The following is a 17,965-nucleotide window of genomic DNA, read 5'->3' as shown; positions in this document are numbered from 1 at the left end:
TACAAAAGGGATTAGGCTGAATTTGAAGAGGCAACGTCCTCATGGCTTACCACTTTCTTTGGGATCGGAACCTACTATAAATGGCCGAAACAGACTTATTACAATAAGCTATTGTTGCACCTCATGCTCTTGAATAGCAAGTACTTGATGATGCCTTGTAGTATAACAAGAAAGGGCTGATGTAAATGCAAAAAAAACAATCCCAAGATAGCTATTGCAAACTCTCCAAGAGAGTAAAATGGATACTCCCTTACCTCAACATACTAGAAGGGCTACTAAACACATAGGATATCATGCAAGGGGGCTCATTTGGCTGATATTTCAGAAGTAGATGATTCTTATGATGAGTGTGTTCATGAGCTCACTGTTAGATAATGATGAGTTTTCCTCCTTGTAAGAAGCTCAGCAAGGCATGCATTGGATGCAAGCCATGCAAGAAGAATTGAATTCTATTGCCACCAACAATACTTGGAATCTTGTTGAGTTGCCACTTGGCAAAAAAGCCATTGGTACCAAATGGGCCTTTAAAGTAAAGTGCAAGGCTAATGGTACTATAGATAGGTACAATGCACATTTGGTATAGCCAAAGGCTATGCACAAAAAAATGACATAGATTATGAGGAGACATTTGCTCCTACATCTCGTATGAGTACAATTAGGTGTGTCATTGTTATGACTAAAAATTACAGTTGGAAGGTACATCATTTGGACATCAAAATGGCAATCTTGAATGGTGACCTACATGAGGATGTTTATGTGTTACAACCTCTAGGGTTTGTGGTAAAAGGCAAAGAGCACATGGTTTGCAAATTGCATGAAGCTCTTTATGGATTAAAACAAGCTCCTTGTGCATAGTATGCTAAGATTGATGCTTATTTGACCAGCAATGGTTTCACAAATAATCCAAATGCACCCACTCTCTACATTAATTAGAATGAAGGGGAGGACCTGTTGGTTATCATTCTATGTTGCTTACTAAACCAAAAGAGCACCAAATTGCAAATTTCAAGGCTGAATCGAAACATGCTTTTGTTGTGTCTAATATGGGATGTTCATACTACTATTTGGGGTTCAATTCACCCAAAATCAGCATGGCATCATCATGTTGCAATGGCAATATGTGGATAAGCTTTTGTGTAGGTTTAATATGCAAGATTGCAAACGTATGTGTACTCGTATGGAGCTACGACTAAAGCTGTCCATGCATGATAGTGAAGAGATGTCTGATGCTGCAATTTACAGCGAGGCTGTTGGTTGTCTTATTTACCTTTGCAACACACATCCTGGCATATAGTTTACAGTGTCCTAGGTGAGCAAGTTTATGCACAGTCCATAGACAATACATTGGCAAGTTGTTAAGTAGATCTTCAGATATTTGCAAGGTACTTAGTCATATGCTTTATTATTTCCCAAGGGCTTCACTTGCACCTATAAGCTTACAATGATTCAGATTGGGCTGATGATTCAGACACTAGATAGCTACTAATAGTCACTCTGTCTTTCTCCACTGCTCATGCATTTTGTGGCTAAGTAAGAAACAACTTACAGTGGCTACCTCATCTTGTGAGGCTAGGTACAAGGCAGCCTTCACAGCAACAGTGGAATGTGTATGGTTGCCTAGATTGTTGGCTGATCTACAGATTTCATTGGAGGATTCTACACCCATTCTTTCTAATAATTTGAGTGCTATTACAGTGGCAAGGAATCCTCTGCTTCATGCTCGCACGAAATAAATTGAGGTACATTATCATTATGTTAGAGAGAGATGCTATACAAGAGAGATCAATTTGATGTATGTTCCTACACAGGAAAATGTTGCTAACAATTTTACTAAAGCACTACCTCATGAAAAGTTTGAAACTTTTCGAAAGTCCTTAAAACTTACTACCCTTTGGTGATTGATCTTCCTGTACTTAGGTCACATTGGTACTACAGGGGGGTGTTAAAATTCGCCAATTCTATGGGTAGTGCCCAATGTTTTAGTCAATTAATTTACAATATGAACAAAACTAAGTTAATAAATTGTGTCACCACATTTAGAGTTAGTACTAGAGTTAGTTGGATTTAATTGAGTTAAGGGTTAGGATCTATCTTAGACTTGAGGTTGTACTTTCGTTCTCTCACTTCAGTTAAGCAAGTACACTATTCTTTTTCAGTTCACTGTCTATTGCTCACTCTCTCATTTTTCTCTCCTCCAAACCTAGTGTGTGTCCAATAAGTGATAGTTATCTTTTCCTCGAAAACCCAAGTATTTTATTTTTTGTAGCCTTTTCTTTTTATTTTCTTTTGATATTTTATCCTGATTTTTCTTAGTGTCTAGCACATGTACGAAAGCACCAAGGAAAAAAAGGGAGGGGGGGAAAGAGGAGGGGAGAGGATGATGGGATGGTTAGCTCACATGCTTATCAACAAGAGACCTACCCAACCACTTGCAAGGGTGTCAATGATGAGATACGGGATGGAAAGGGTGGTAGCAATCTAGTAGTGACAATCTGAGATCAATGGATGCTACTTGAGATCTCTGCTCAAAGGTGTAAAAGGGTGAAGCACGCTACACAATGCATGGTATTTACTTGAGAAGAGACTCATAAATACAAATATCCCACTTCTAAGTGCACAAACATAAACACAAAGTGTATACACACAAGGAGTATAGAGATACACACATGATCATGCAAGAAAGTCCACTTGATTGATGTCCTCACAAGGGTCTCATGCAACAAGTACACTTTTACAATAAGTATGAATCATCCATGCACAAATAGGAGGAAATGTTGGTGAGGAAGTACACACAAATGACAAACCAAACCCTAAAAGTAGGAGAAGAGCCGATTCTCATTCGACTAAATTGATGAAAACATTGTGGTTGATGCGCTTTCAAGGAAGCTCCAAACTTAAGTAGTTATCTTGGCTTATCACTTTGAGTTGGATGTCATGAAAGAACAATATGTTGTTGATTCAAACTTTGTAAATGTCTATTGATCAACTATGTAATGGCTAGAGGCATAAGCATTATGTTCTTAGAGATAGCTTTCTTATGATGCATGGTCGATTGGGGGTCACAAAGCAATTGAGACTAAAGGTGTTGATTGAGTCTCATGCTCCTCCCTATGCAAAGCATAAAGGTATTGTAAAACCAGCCTTCCATCTTTAATAGGGTGGTGTGAATAACCTGATTAAGCACTAAACAAGCATGAAATTCACATAAACTGAAATACAAATATTACCAATCAATCTTGGATAATAGACTCCCAATTGACCCTCAAATTTTCACCCCTTGGGGTACCTCTTTTGCTTCTATCAACATTGCATGAAGTACTGTCACGAGGACGTGAAAATTTGATGCTTTGCTTATGTTTAATTGACATTTGATTAAAGGATTAATCAAATGTGCAATTAAAAGATGCACATGTGTTGCGTATGTGAGGTGCAAGCTACTTTTTCACAATTGACGGCCGAAGCAACTGTGAAAAAGAGGTGAATTTTGGTGTCAATTTGCCCCTAGGACCATTAATTGGCCATTAAGTGTCAGTGGTGACACTAGGGACTAGGCATTAATTAATGGATTAATACTTGTCCAAGGGTCAATTAATGCATGGGACCACTTTGGGTTGCAAATGGCCTAGCCAATTAATTTTTGGATGGGATGGATTAAGGGCTGAATTAATTTTCAGAATTAATTAATTCTGAAAATTAATTAAATGGCTGGAAATTGCTGAAAATGGATTAAGAAAGTTGCCACTTGGCAAAACTTTCCCATGCAAGTGGAGGAAAGGCTAAATAGGGTTAAAAGGAGAGGGAAATCTCGTTTTTTCATTTTGGAGCTGTTGGAAAGAGGTGTTGGATTGTTGCTGCTAGCTTTTGGGGCTAATTCCCAGCCATTGGAGACCATTTTGGTCATGGAGATTGCATATTCTTGACCTTGGGAAGCTGACAATTGTTGCTGATGCACTTTCTCCTGAAGATCAAAGTCTCTGATGCTCCTATTGTTGTTGGTGCATCCGTGTGGGGCTGGTGCAGCAGGGCAGCAACTGATTTTGATCAGTTCTTCGCGACGAATCTCAAAATTTTCTCTCTCTATAGCATTCTCTCATCTCCTTCAGCCTATGCTCAGCCATTCTCAACAATTCTCAGCCATTCGGAGGAGATATCAGTCATTTTTGGTGGGCTGATCTGTGATTTCTGCAGTAAACCCTAATTCACAGCAGAAATTAGGGTTTAGCAGCCACCTTGGGATCCGTGCCAGAGATTAAAGGCTCAAGGGACTGAAATCAGCAGCTGATAATTGAAGATTATCAAGGGATTTCAGGAGCCAGCCCATCCTGAATTGATTTGGGGCAGCATTTGGCCAACCAAGGATCAAATTGGAAAAGAAGTCCTGGGTGAAACAAGGGACAAATGACCCAAAAGGCTTGTTGGACATTTATGACAGCAAGAACAATTGGTTAGCAGGAGGAGATTGAAGAATCTCAAGTTGTACTCCTTCCAATTGAAGGAAAGCTAAAGAAATACCGCAAGGGGCGCCAATTTTAGGGCCGACAGGGTATCTACTGTCCAAGAATGCTATGGTAACATGTGTATTTCATTTTATGTGCATTTATTTATTGCTATAATTAACTCTTAAATCGGGTTATTACCACCCATTCCAAGAAGGAAGGCTGGTTTCAAGTACATTGAGATTAGGCTCTAATCATCTTCAATTTCCAATACCACATGTTGTTGACAATGACCAGCAAGCCTTCTTATCAATCGCCCCTTCATCCAAGGATTATCATTCAATTGACCCTTAGCCTATCAATCCAAATCCAATTGAAATGGCTAGCTTCTTGAAATCTATAGCAATTCCTCAAATTCCAACTGTTTAAGTACTAAGCCTTCAATTTTCCAACATGGAACTTGAGGTGGCTGCTAAACCCTAATTTCTATTGTAAATTAGGATTTACAGTAGCAAATGCTCTGTTGTTCACCTCTATGACTGAAATCTACTATAAATAGCTGAGTATTACTGAAGGATTGCTTATAGAGGAGAGAGAAAGCTACAAAGAGATTTTTTATTACTATTGTGAGAAAGTGTTAGAACTAGCTGCTCTCTTCATGCTGTTGCTCAACAGCTTGGAGGCCTCAAATGGATGCCATCCAGTCCCAAATGGAATCTCTAATTGTTGCCCTTCCTATTGGAGCTATTGCCTATAATAGGAGCCTTCTTCACTGGCTGGAAATGGCCAAAACTGCCGGTACCTACTTGGATAGCACACTCTCATTCTCTCTCAACCTTGACAATCCATTGAATGGCTGAAATAACTCTCCACCAGTCTCTAAAAGCTTTTCCTTCACTTGCATGCAAAATTTTTGACAAGTATCAACCTGTTTTGCCACTTGATAGCCTTCTAAATGGATTTTCCAGCCATTTAAGTTAATTTTCAGACTTAACTATTCTCAAAATTAATTTCAGCTCTTGTCCTTGCCTAGAAAATTAAATGTGCCCATCCACAATTAAATTGGCTGGGCCATTCTGACTCCCAAGTACTCCTCTATATTAATTGACCCTTGGATTAGCATTAATTAATTAATTAATGCCTGGTTTCTAGTGTCATCACTAATATTATTGGTCAATTAAATGCCCTAGGCCAAAATTGACACTAAGTACCACCTAGTACTTGTCCTATATAACTTATTACAGCTTTTGCTTTTGAGACACACAAACATCTTGGGATCCTTGGCCCGTCATTGTGACTTAACCGACTTTCACATCACATGTGTACTTCACATGTGCACATTTCCTTCATGCTTGAGCCAAAATGCCAATACACAACATTAAAATTTCAAGTTCTTGTGACACATTGATACTACAACTAAGGTAATGAAGCACTTGTCTTTTTGGCTAGCTTTTGAGGCATGATGTTGAGTTTTTTTGCGCAAGCATTGTTCACTAAAAGGTCAAGTATGTTAGGCAAAAGGTTCCAAGGTTGTCCCATCCTTTGCTTATTCTTGATAGGCCTTGGCAGAGCATTGCTATGGATTTTATTTTTGATCTATTGAGGATACCTACTAGAAATGATGCTATTTAGACAATCATTTCCAGGCTCAACAAACAAACACATTTTATCCCTATTTGCAAAAAGAACAAGGCTGATTGTATGGCACAAATTTTTAAGCAACAAATATTTAAGTGTCATGGCATGCCAAATCCACTATTTATGAAAGAGATCCACGCATAACTAGAAGAGATTGTTTGAGAACATGGGCACTACAATGAAATTCTCATCGTCCTTCCTTCCATTGACAGATGGGCAGCCAAAAGAAGCAAATGCTCCAACATTGGATCTCTTGAGATGTTATGTATCATAGTATGAAACATAGTGGAAACAGTACTTGCCCCTTGGTTGAGTTTGCATATAACAATACTATGCACAGTTCCATTAGAAAGGCCCCATTTGAGATTGTGGAGGGTGAAAAGAAAGTTGCACCTATTTTACAAACAAAGAATAATATCTTTGAAGTTGACAGATATGTGGAAAGTATAGGTTTGGCTTATTAGAAGGTTAAACAAGCACTTCAAAGACCACAAAGAAAGTAAAAGAGAGGCTAATTGCCATAGACATAGAATTTATAGGCAATTGGGTATTGCTGCATGTTGAGAAAGCAAGGCTGAAAAATATGAAAGGCAAGAAACACTTGTATCTAAATCTAAATATACCCTAGTATGGGCCATTCCAAGCATTGAAAAACATAAGTGATATGGCTTATAGGTTGAAATTGCCTTAGCATGGAAAGATACATAATGCCTTTCATGTTAGCTTGTTGAAACCTTTCCATAGGATATGCTAGAGGATGTATCTACTCAAATTCAGCCTAAGTTTGAGGAATTAGATAAGGTTTTCATAAGTAGCAAAGAAAATTTTGATACGCAAGGAAAGTTAAAGTTTCCAAACGCTACTTGGTGAAGTTTTATAATTACTCACCTATGGATGCAAGATGGATGGAAGAGGGTACCTTGCAGATCATGCACAATTGTTGCAACTTTACCTCAATCAAGGCTCAATGCATTTCAATTGGAGACAACACTAGATCAAACCCATTCAAGTTTAGTAGAACGTGTCAGAGATCATAGCCTGTTTTCAGGCAGCAGCTGCACAGTCCAGCTGCACAGTCGGACTGTGCAGTCGGACTGCCACGTGGCAGTCGGACTGCCTGCAGCCGATTTTTATCAGGCTGCGCCCTATTTTGGCGCCCCATTCCAGGCAGTTTTTCGCCTATTTATTGCTGACGTTTTCAGCAGTCTGGCGATCATTCTCTGTCGCAGATTACAGACCGGTGCCGTGCAGATCTCTGTCTCTGTTCGCAGATTTCAGACAGCAGACAGTGCAGACTGCAGCAGACTTCGAGGTGGACAGCAGGTCGCATCGTCGAGGTGGAGACGTGCAGTCCAGCGCACTGCGCCCGTGTATATCTTTGTATTCAGCATTCTTTATACAGCAGATCTTCAGTGTACACTGTCTCTTTCTCTCCCTTCTCTCTCTGCGTTCTCTCTCTCTCAGTCCTACGCTTCCGCACCGCTGCACTCTGACATGGTATCAGAGCAGTGTTTGAGGGCTGACTGAGCGCAGAATCAACCTGAAGTGGAGTTTCCATCGCGACACAAATTTGCGTTTTTTGCGTTTAAGGGCAGACAGGAGGGTTGCGCCTTGGAACAAGGCTGAAACGAGTGTGGGCGCACAGGAAAGGAGTACAGGTGGTGGATTTGCTGCTGTTTACTGCTGTTTGACGCGGAGAAAGTTTGAGTTTTCAACCTAAAAGTGCAGGTTTTGCTTTTTCATCGCCTCCGGCGGGTGAAGAAGCTTCGGGACGCTGAAGAGCCTTAGCAGGCTGAGTCTACTCAGTCAGAGGGGGCTGCTTTTGCGTTTGAGAAGGCATTGCAGGTGAAGATGTCTACAGAGATGGACCTGGAGTTCCAGGCGATTATGGACCGGAAGGTGCCTGTCCTACCGGCTCTTCCTACAGATCGACGGCGACAACTACCGCATTTGGCGCGTTATGATGTTGGCCATTCTGGAGTCCTATGATTTGGCGGAGTTGGTACAGGAAGATATTGACCGGCCTTCGGTAAGAGATGAGTCCAAACTCTCTTCCGATGCTCGTGCGGAGTTGGCCAGGGCCCAGTCTCATTGGGACAAACTGAATGCCAAGATTCGATCCTTTCTCTTTCTATCATGCACTACAGCCGTGATCGCTCACATCGAGCACTTGACGGTGGCTCGTGAGATATGGCTGGAGCTTGATCAAATGTACAATCGGATGACCCTGATGAAGAGGGTTTCTTTGGAGGTTCAGATGCGGACCTTGTCCGTCAATAAGTCTTCTTCGCTAAGGGAACACATTAACAAGATAAGGCAGCTACAGATGCAGGTTCAGAATGCGGGGAAGCCGATCTCCTCCGAAGACATGGCGATTACACTCCTGTCCCAGTTGCCGCCACGATTCGGTACATTTTACTCTGCCCTTATTGCTTCGGGGCGAGAGTCTACTCTTCAGTGGGAGGAGTTGGTTCCTATGGTCTTGGACCAAGAGGAACAGTTAAAGGGACAGAATGCTTCCAAGACGGAGGCGTTGACAGGTCAAGCCTCTCAGAAGAAGGGGAAGGACCAAAAGAAGAAGAAGGGGGATAACAAGTCCAAGAAGGACAAGGACAAGGACAAGGACAAAGACTCCACATGCCATATTTGTGGAAAGACTGGCCATTGGAAGAAGGATTGCCCTGACAAAGACTCGAAGGACACCAAGAAGAAGGAAACCAAGGATTCTGGAGCGGTGGCTGCACCCTCATCAGCTGCATTTCTACACTTAGTTGTCATTGAGGACGCTTCACCGAATGCTTCTGATGCTGCGATGGCGGCTTCCCAATCTCGAGAGTGGATTATTGATAGTGGTGCCTCATGGCACATGACTCCTTCATCAGATGGTGTTGCCCAGCTGCGACCTTCGCATGGGCAGGTTCTCATTGGAGACAGCTCTTCAGTTTCTATTGCAGGTCGGGGTAAGATGCAGCTTATTCCGGATGGACGAGGTGGCACCCATACTTCAGAGGTTTTGCATGTACCAGGCTTGGGGTACCATCTCCTTTCAGTCCATAAGATTTGTTCCCTTGGTCTTCTGGTGGAGTTTGACAGTTCTACAATGCGAGTCCTTGATCGTGAATCGAGGAAGGTTCTATCATCTGGATATGAGGAGAACGGCATTTACAAACTGAAGTCTTCCACTGCCCTCTCCACTCTTCTTCTTACCTCACAGTCACAGTCTGAATTATGGCATGCTAGGTTTGGTCACCTGAACTATGACTATCTTCGAAAGGCGTCACGGGGACAGCTTGTTCGAGGGTTGCCGGATATAGTGGTGAGCCAGCAGCCATGTGTCTCCTGCATAAGGGGGAAGCAGCATAGGGATGCCATTCCCCACACCGCTTCGCGGCGGTCTACTTCACCGATGGAGTTAGTATCTACGGATCTATGTGGCCCTATGAGGAATGAGTCCCTGCGTGGGAGCTCGTACTTCATGCTGATCGTGGATGACTATAGCAGGATGACATGGGCCTACTTTTTGGCACTAAAATCAGAAGCTTTCTCGCACTTCAAGGATTGGCTTCTCTTTGAGGAGAACCGATCAGGCCGGAAGTTGAAGACCTTGCGATCCGACAAGGGAGGTGAATTTGTCTCTAATGAATTTGCTCGGTTTTGTGCAGATAGAGGAATTCACCAGGAGTTTGCCAATACGAATACTCCACAAGAAAATGGTATTCTCGAACGGAAGAACCGCAGTGTGATCGAGATGGCGCGCACCATGATGGAGCACCGACAGACCCCCCAGGTTCTGTGGGCCGAGGCTGTGGCTACTGCAGTCCACATTCTTAACCGATCTCCTACTTCGGCCGTGGAAGGGATGACTCCATTTGAGGCGTATTTTGGGTCGAAGCCAGATGTTTCTTACTTTCGGGTCTTTGGGTGTGATGCCTATGTTCACATTCCCAAAGCTCACCGTGACAAATTCGAAGCGGCTTCCCGCAAACAGGTATTTGTTGGCTACAGCTCCCAGTCCCAAGGCTACCGACTCTATGATCCCGTCAAGCGGGATGTATATACTAGCCGTGATGTGCGGTTTGTGGAGGTTCCGGCTTCTTCAACGGGTGAGGAGCATCCCGTTCTTGGAGATCCAGGGGAGAGTTTGGCTCCTTCTACAGTTCCACTGGAGCCTATGCCGTTTGATTATGATTCTGTTTCTGGCACAGAGTCTACTGTTCCACCGGATCCTTCTGAGGAGTTACCACTGGTGGACATTCCAGAGTCTTCTACTGATGGAGAACGACGAGGGGAGGTTCGGCCTCCTCCTCGCTGGGCCCGTGACACACTCCGTGATTCAGGGATCGAGGGGGTTCCTGAGGAGTGGGGACCGCAGGATGGTCCGCGGCGGTCACGGAGGCACCAGGCGCATTCTTCGGAGCTTGTGTGCTCCAATTATTGTTTGATGTCCCGAGTTATGCAGGATCGAGAGCCCACCTCCGTGAAGGAGGCTTTACAATCCGCCCCTTGGAAGAAAGCTATGGAAGCTGAGTTGGAGGCTATTGAGAGGAATGGCACTTGGTCACTTGTGCCACGCCCCACGAAGAAGAAGGTGATTGGAGTCAAGTGGGTCTTCAAGACCAAATATCTCAGTGATGGTACTTTGGATAAGCACAAGGCTCGCCTTGTTGCTAAGGGTTTTGCCCAGCGCCCAGGGATTGACTGTCATGACACCTTTGCCCCTACAGCTCGAATGGCAACCATTAGAGCTGTTCTTGCTTTGGCTGGCCATAGGAGATGGCCTGTTTATCAGCTGGATGTGAAGTCGGCCTTCCTGAATGGTGATTTGAAGGAGGAGATCTACGTTGAGCAGCCTCCTGGCTTTGGTTCTTCAGATGGGAAAGTCTACAGGTTGAAGAAGGCCCTGTATGGTCTCAAGCAGGCCCCGCGAGCTTGGAACGAGAAGATTGATTCGTTCCTCCAATCTCAGTTGGAATATCGGCGGTCCAAGGCAGATCCGCAGCTGTATGTTCACACTTCCGAGGATGGTTGTGTGCTGTTTGTATTATATGTTGATGATTTGATTGTCACAGGTGATGATGCACAGCAGGTCCAGGAGACAAAGTCAGCTTTACATCGGACGTTCGAGATGACGGATTTGGGGCTACTCCATTTCTTTTTAGGACATGAGATTTTTCAGTCTCAGAGGGGGATCTTTCTCTCCCAACAGAGATATGTACAGGAGCTCTTGGTGACTTTTGAGATGGAAGATTGTCGGGCCCTCTCTACTCCTATGGATCCGAACTGGAAGGCCACTTCCCACTCAGCTTCTCCTTTGGCGGATGCTTCCCGCTATCGACAGTTGATAGGGTCTTTGATTTGGCTTCTCAACACCAGGGTTGATCTATGTTTTGCTGTTGGGCTCTTGGCAGGGTTCATGAGGGAACCTAAGACGGTGCATTGGCAGGCTGCTCAGAGGATACTTCGGTATCTGAGGGGGACGTCTGATTTGGGGATTCATTACCCCGCAGGGACAGATGGGTCAGATCTTGTACTTGCAGGTTGGAGCGACTCGGATTGGGCCGGTGACGTGGACCACAGGCGGTCTACAACAGGTTACTGTTTTACTTTGGGTGCAGGTGTTATTTCTTGGAGTAGCAAGAAGCAGCCCACGGTAGCCCTTTCGTCTACTGAGGCGGAGTATCGGGCCGCGTCTTCCACCACATGCGAGGTTGTGTGGCTTCGGAGATTGTTGGAGGAGCTTGGGTGCCCCCAGACTCGTCCTACATTGCTGCGATGTGACAATGAGAGTTGCATTGCCTTGGCAAGGAACCCTGTTTTTCATGCCCGGACGAAGCACATTGAGATCCAGTACCACTTCATCCGAGAAAAGCTTCTGGATGAGACCATCACTGTGGAGTATTGCAAGACGGAGGATAATCTTGCGGATTTGTTTACGAAGGCGCTTCCGCAGGCTCTACTTCGGCAACATTCCAGATCCCTCAGGCTTCTACCCTGTCCAGGCTCTGAGAGGGGGTGTCAGAGATCATAGCCTGTTTTCAGGCAGCAGCTGCACAGTCCAGCTGCACAGTCGGACTGTGCAGTCGGACTGCCACGTGGCAGTCCGACTGCCTGCAGCCGATTTTTATCAGGCTGCGCCCTATTTTGGCGCCCCATTCCAGGCAGTTTTTCGCCTATTTATTGCTGACGTTTTCAGCAATCTGGCGATCATTCTCTGTCGCAGATTACAGACCGGTGCCGTGCAGATCTCTGTCTCTGTTCGCAGATTTCAGACAGCAAACAGTGCAGACTGCAGCAGACTTCGAGGTGGACAGCAGGTCGCATCGTCGAGGTGGAGACGTGCAGTCCAGCGCACTGCGCCCGTGTATATCTTTGTATTCAGCATTCTTTATACAGCAGATCTTCAGTGTACACTGTCTCTTTCTCCCCCTTCTCTCTCTGCGTTCTCTCTCTCTCAGTCCTACGCTTCCGCACCGCTGCACTCTGACAGAACAGGGGGTCCAAAGTATTGCCTAAGGGGAGAAAGCACTTCTACTCCTCTAATGATGGGCAGCTCATATATGTCATGGATCTCGAATATACTTTGCTTGCATCCAAGGTACTGTATGTTAAGAGTAGATTTGCCATTGGAATTACTCGTCAATGTACTTGCCGCTATAGTTTGATATGCAAATATGTATGGTTTACATCCACTATCCAAGCTATGAAATTATACATTCATATCAGTTATGTGTGATTTGCAGGTGATGTATACTTTACATGGGTATCATGTTATACATCTTTGCTATGAAACATTGTTTATGCTCGATTCTCACGTTATTTTGTCTTCGTGGTTAAAACATTGTTGGTTTTCTGAATGTGGATGCATTCCTTATAGTTTTGATAGACGTTATGATTCATCTATTTGGATTATGACTTGGTTTTGCTTGCTGGGAATTTCAGCATGCCATGGGCATGAGTTTGGTTGCATATGTTGTTTGACTATGATGCCGCATGCATTGCCAATGGTCACACATGCTTTTGCCACACTACAATGCAATCGAGGATGATTGCAAGGATTTAAGGGGGGAGTTCTATCACGAGGACATGAATTTTTAACTTATTTCTTTGGAACAATTAAGGTATGCACATGTGAATGTATGTTAAATTGTGGAATATAGTGGCAAACCCTAGCTTAAGCAATGGGGGGCACTAGAAAAAGTAGTGGTGGACAAGTGCTAGTGGATACTTGGTATTAGATCTTGGCTCTAGAAACTCAATGTGCCCTTTGAATTGAAGTCATGGGGCTTACAGAATCAAAACACTTAATGCTTTCAAGTCCAAAGGGCTTAGCCTTTAGGATTTCAAATGTGAATGGGTAGTGGACAATTCTTGGACAGGGCCAAGGAACTTTTAATTTGCACAATTATTATTTGCTAAAAATTCAGTTTCTAGAGGCTGAGAATGCACGGGCAGATTTGCCACTTGCCATAAGGAGAGGAAACACAACATAGAAGGCTGGGGCAATTGTGGGGGAGCATTTTGGGCTGACTGGAGGAGAGAGAATGTGGGTTGGTCAACTACTGTTAGCGGTTTTTGACTGCAAAGAAAGGTCATTTGCAGCTGGCGACCACATCTTTGGCATTTCTGGCTGAAGACGACAACATTCTAGCATTGAGCAACCTGATTCTCAGGCTGTAGACAGTGCAGGCAACTTCCGTTTGGGGCTCCATTTCTGACCCAAATTAAAGAATTTCCCCATCTTTCCTCCTTTCTCAGCAAATCTGACAAATTTCAGCACTGATTTTCTGTTTCATACATAATTACAGCAGCAATTAGGGTTTCTCAGCTTCCTTGGAATGCATGCCAAAAAATATTGAACATGCATGAAGGGTACTTGCTGTTATATTGGACATCTACAGCAAATCTGTGCAGAATTGGTAATCTATAGCAAAGGAGACTTGCATGCAATTGAAGGAAAACCAATTTGGTACCCCAAGCACTCCAAATTTAGAGGCAGGCTAGGAAAATTGATGCTGGTCATTTGGAGCAGCCAAAAGTTCCAAATTTGTAAGAGAATTTGTTCTCGGTTAACAAAGGAAGTGGAGACTCATGGGCAAATCTTTTGAGTTTGTGGCAAGGTCTTCTATTACATCCTTGGACATTGGTTAGGGCAGCGGAGTCCTATTTATAGGACTAAAGACTCTATTGTGCACATCATTTTGATCACTACTCTCGGACTCCTAGCTCATGGTGGGTGATGCATCTCTACACCGGGATGGTGTGGGCTGGTGGTATGGGACACCAACCCTTGGGATGTGGTCATGACCTAAAGTGAAGCTAGCCCCCAGGCTTGGGGGTGAGCCCCTTTGGCACTATGGTTGGGAGGTGAGTCTAATGTCCAACCCCTTCTATTTGTGAATATGGCTTGTGTCATGTCTCATGTGTAGGTTGGATCCTAGGGGGATGTTTCATTGGTATCATAGCCTCAACCTACAAATTGGATACAAGATTTGATGACGTGCACAAAACCACTATTGCTCAAAGAACCATGATGGTTAATGCCTGATAGGTGCACCTTTATCTTGTTAAGGGTGGTATGGGACATTGCTAGCGGAAGGGGTGTGCATCGAGGGCATGTATTGCAGGTGGTGGGTGTAAAACTGTGGAGTAGCTACTAGGGTTCACACTGAGGAAATACAAAGTGTATGTCCATGACAAAAACACGATAATATAGACACAAACGTACAAAACTCAAACCCTAAAAGCAAAACTCAAAAATCAAACACAGAAACAAACATAAGCAGAAAGAGAGAGAGAAATAACATAAACTCTGAAGTGAATGAATAATGTAAATGAATGTAAGAGTATGCAAGGTAGCCAATGGCAAAGTAGTAGTGTCAGAGAGTGACATCCACTGAAGACAAATCCCAAGTACTGTAACCAACAATTTGAGTGTCGGAGTGAGAAAAACTATCAAACGTAGTCCTAATGGAGGCTAGAGAAGAGAAAGTGGCAACAGCAAAGATGATGCTAGAGGAGGCAAGCGGCACCAGAAAGCTGTAAATGCAAGCTGGCAAGGAGTCACCTACTAGAGAAAGTGATCAACACACTATCGCCCAAGGCTAATGATACCAAACACAAGCTAAAAAGGCTGCCAAATGTGAAGGAGGTGCACTGCCAACTGTCGCCAATGGTCAAACACAAGCTGAGGAGGTAGTCTGGGGATTGGTGATGGCTAGTACAGCCAAATGCTAGTTAGAGGCCAGCAACAGTAGAAGAAGTCACCAGCAGCAACTAGAGCACCTGATGATGGAGTAAGTAGCAGCAGTCGCAAAGGTTGGACAGCCACACGGAGGAAGACTGATAGCTGAAAACATACACAAAAGATAAAGACTAAATGGGGGCAGCCTGTCTATTTATAGATGTGGATGGATCCTCCCAAATTAGGGTTTCATAGAAACTCTCTTGGACTGCGTCATGTTTTAGGGTTTTTTGTTAAATAAGCATGTTTTGGGGCTATTTAAGAGGCTAGTCAACAATGCATTTTATAGCTCAATAGTGGATATGATGGCAAGGTATGTTTCTATGATAGGCAAAAGATTCCAGGTTCATTGCAACCCTTGCCTATTCCAGATAGCCCTTGGTAGAGCATTGCTATGGACTTTATCTTTGAGCTTCCCAAAACACCTATAGGGGATGATAGGGTATGGAACATTATTTGCAAGTTTAGTAAGCAGGCCCATATAATGGTCAGGCTCAGTAAGCAGGCCCATTTCATTCCGGTGAGGAAGAAGATAAAGGCTGATCATGTGGCATGCTTATTTTTTCAACATGTGTTTAAGTATCATGGCATGCTACAGTCGATCATTAGTGATCAAGAACCACTCGGATGACCAATTTGTTTTAGACAGGGCTATTTGAAAATATAGGTACCACACTGAAATATTCTTCACCCTTCCATCCATAAACATATGGTTAGTAAGAAGAGGCAAACTCTCTGTGCAAATCCTAGCATACCTTCACAAGGCCTCCTACTTCCATTTTTGCCACTGTGTCAAATAGCCTTTTTTGCACTTAACAAATGACGCTCGCTTTGCCCTCCAAAAGAGCTTTCCTAGATGGTGCTATTCCAAAAGGGCTTGTCCGACCAACTTTTTCAACTTCTTAGATCTCCTTCTTGATCTATACAAAGGCAAAGTAGAACCAAAGTTTCAAATCTTTCAACGATTACAAGTTCACATAGAGATGACTTAGCTTCACCTATCCTGCTAAAAGATTTTCTACTTTTGGAGAAGTCTATCATCACACCAATCTAAGAGCTTTATTTCACATCTCGTTAAGATAGTAATTGTAAATAGTAATTAATAAATGATGTCTAGAAAGTTGCACAAAATGTTGAAGCTTAATTAGACAAATATACCAATCTTCCAAATTCATTGTGTACCCAAGTACCCCTTGCCACCATATTTGGGAGTCGAGTAGACCCATCAAGTTCACAAGCATAGAAAGAAACATAGAGAGATGGATATTAAGCTCATCTCTCAACTATTGAGCCAAAATGGATGCCTAGGATGAGCAACAAGTCGGATGAGACTCCCATTGCCAGACTAATGCCCCATACAATCAAACCCCACCATCCCACTGGATGGATGAAACTACCAAGGGCCTAAAGTCCTACTATGGTAATCAACTAAACGTGACACAAATAAAGCCCCTATGTCTTTTTTGCAAGACTCCTTAACCACCCTAGCCTAAGGGTACATTCACACATAGTCAATACTTGACTTGAAGCTATGACCAATGCACGAATAGGTCAAACCAAAGGCAATAATTATTCTTGCTTCTCTTCGTGATTAAGAACATGATAGTTTCAGATGTCTACAGGTGGATGAAAACACCAAAAAAATGCATATCAAGCCTCCACTTTGTATTGTCGAACTCCATCAATGAGGACGGTCAAGTCAAGGTGTGAAGTATTTGTCTTTGTGTAAGTTGTCATGTTTCACCTGGTGATAGCAACCCCAACTGTCCCTTATTTCTCATGAAGATCTTTATAATAGTGGGTATTTAATTTGTCGTTCCCTTTAAATCTCTGTTCAAACAAGACACAAGCACAAGCTTCTTTACATTCATGGGTGAAAATCAACCATGAATTACTTAGAATAATAACAAAAACCTGCCCAAGTGGCCCATATTAAACGAGAAAGGAAAAGGAACACGTTCCAAAAGCCTGCTTACTCAATAGAAGAGGCGGTCTAGGACACCGCGTACTCGGTACGAATTTTGTGCAGACGCACACAAGTTCCAGCTGAAAGGACGAACAACAGTGCACGGAAGATACAGATACACATTGGGTTGTGGCAGAGCAAAGGTGCTCAAAGAGCAGAATACAATTGCAGGAAGCCAATGGTAGTCTGCTTGTTCGCATCGAGAGGGGGCCCTTTTAGTGCAGAGAGAGTGAGCGACATGAGATGGCAAACAACATACCAATTCCAGAGCCCGAAGCGGAAAGGGTCGGATCGGCGATACGACCAGCTCATGTTCTCGATCTTCCATTGCGCGAGGCGAGCTGTGGTATCTACTTTCGTATTGCCGTCCGCCATCCTTCCTCGTCCGTCGCAATGCCTCCCCCGCCCTGCCGTGCTTTACTTAGCCGTGTCAGTCCATAGAATGTCAAAGACGCACGTGCTTTTGGGTAACTTTATGTAGTGTCTATTTTTATGACCCTTTTTTCACAAGAAATTCTGTGGAACATTTGAGGTTTCACGGGAAATTTTGGACTTTAACTGTGAAAATGAGAGTCTCTAAATTAAGAAATGATAGATCCATTCTAAAAAGCAAGATTTAGTTGATGTTTGTAGGTTTACACGCCTTCGACTTCCTTGCTCTTCCCCATGTCCACTTTGGCTTTA

The 17,965-nt window shown here is 43.5% G+C and overlaps 1 protein-coding gene across 2 annotated transcripts in view; it reads right to left on the bottom strand.

Moving 5' to 3' along the window:
* The window catches only part of LOC148015577 (BTB/POZ domain-containing protein At1g21780-like), a 42,963-nt gene extending 25,228 nt beyond the window's left edge, over positions 1–17,735 (bottom strand). Inside the window, exon 1 of one of the 2 annotated variants that reach the window (XM_087665291.1) lies at positions 17,541–17,735. In XM_087665291.1, coding sequence (XP_087521417.1) covers positions 17,541–17,656 — 116 coding nt within the window. In that variant the 5' untranslated portion in view covers positions 17,657–17,735. The remainder of the gene's footprint in view (positions 1–17,540) is intronic. The other variant, XM_087665290.1, reaches the window with a different exon arrangement.
* Positions 17,736–17,965: the final 230 nt, after the last annotated feature.

The sequence above is a fragment of the Lygodium microphyllum genome, chromosome 24 (genome assembly GCF_053477565.2).
Source record: "Lygodium microphyllum isolate KBCC chromosome 24, Lygodium_microphyllum_v1.1.10, whole genome shotgun sequence".
NCBI lineage: Eukaryota > Viridiplantae > Streptophyta > Polypodiopsida > Schizaeales > Lygodiaceae > Lygodium > Lygodium microphyllum.
This window is presented reverse-complemented; position numbering and strand designations above follow the sequence as displayed.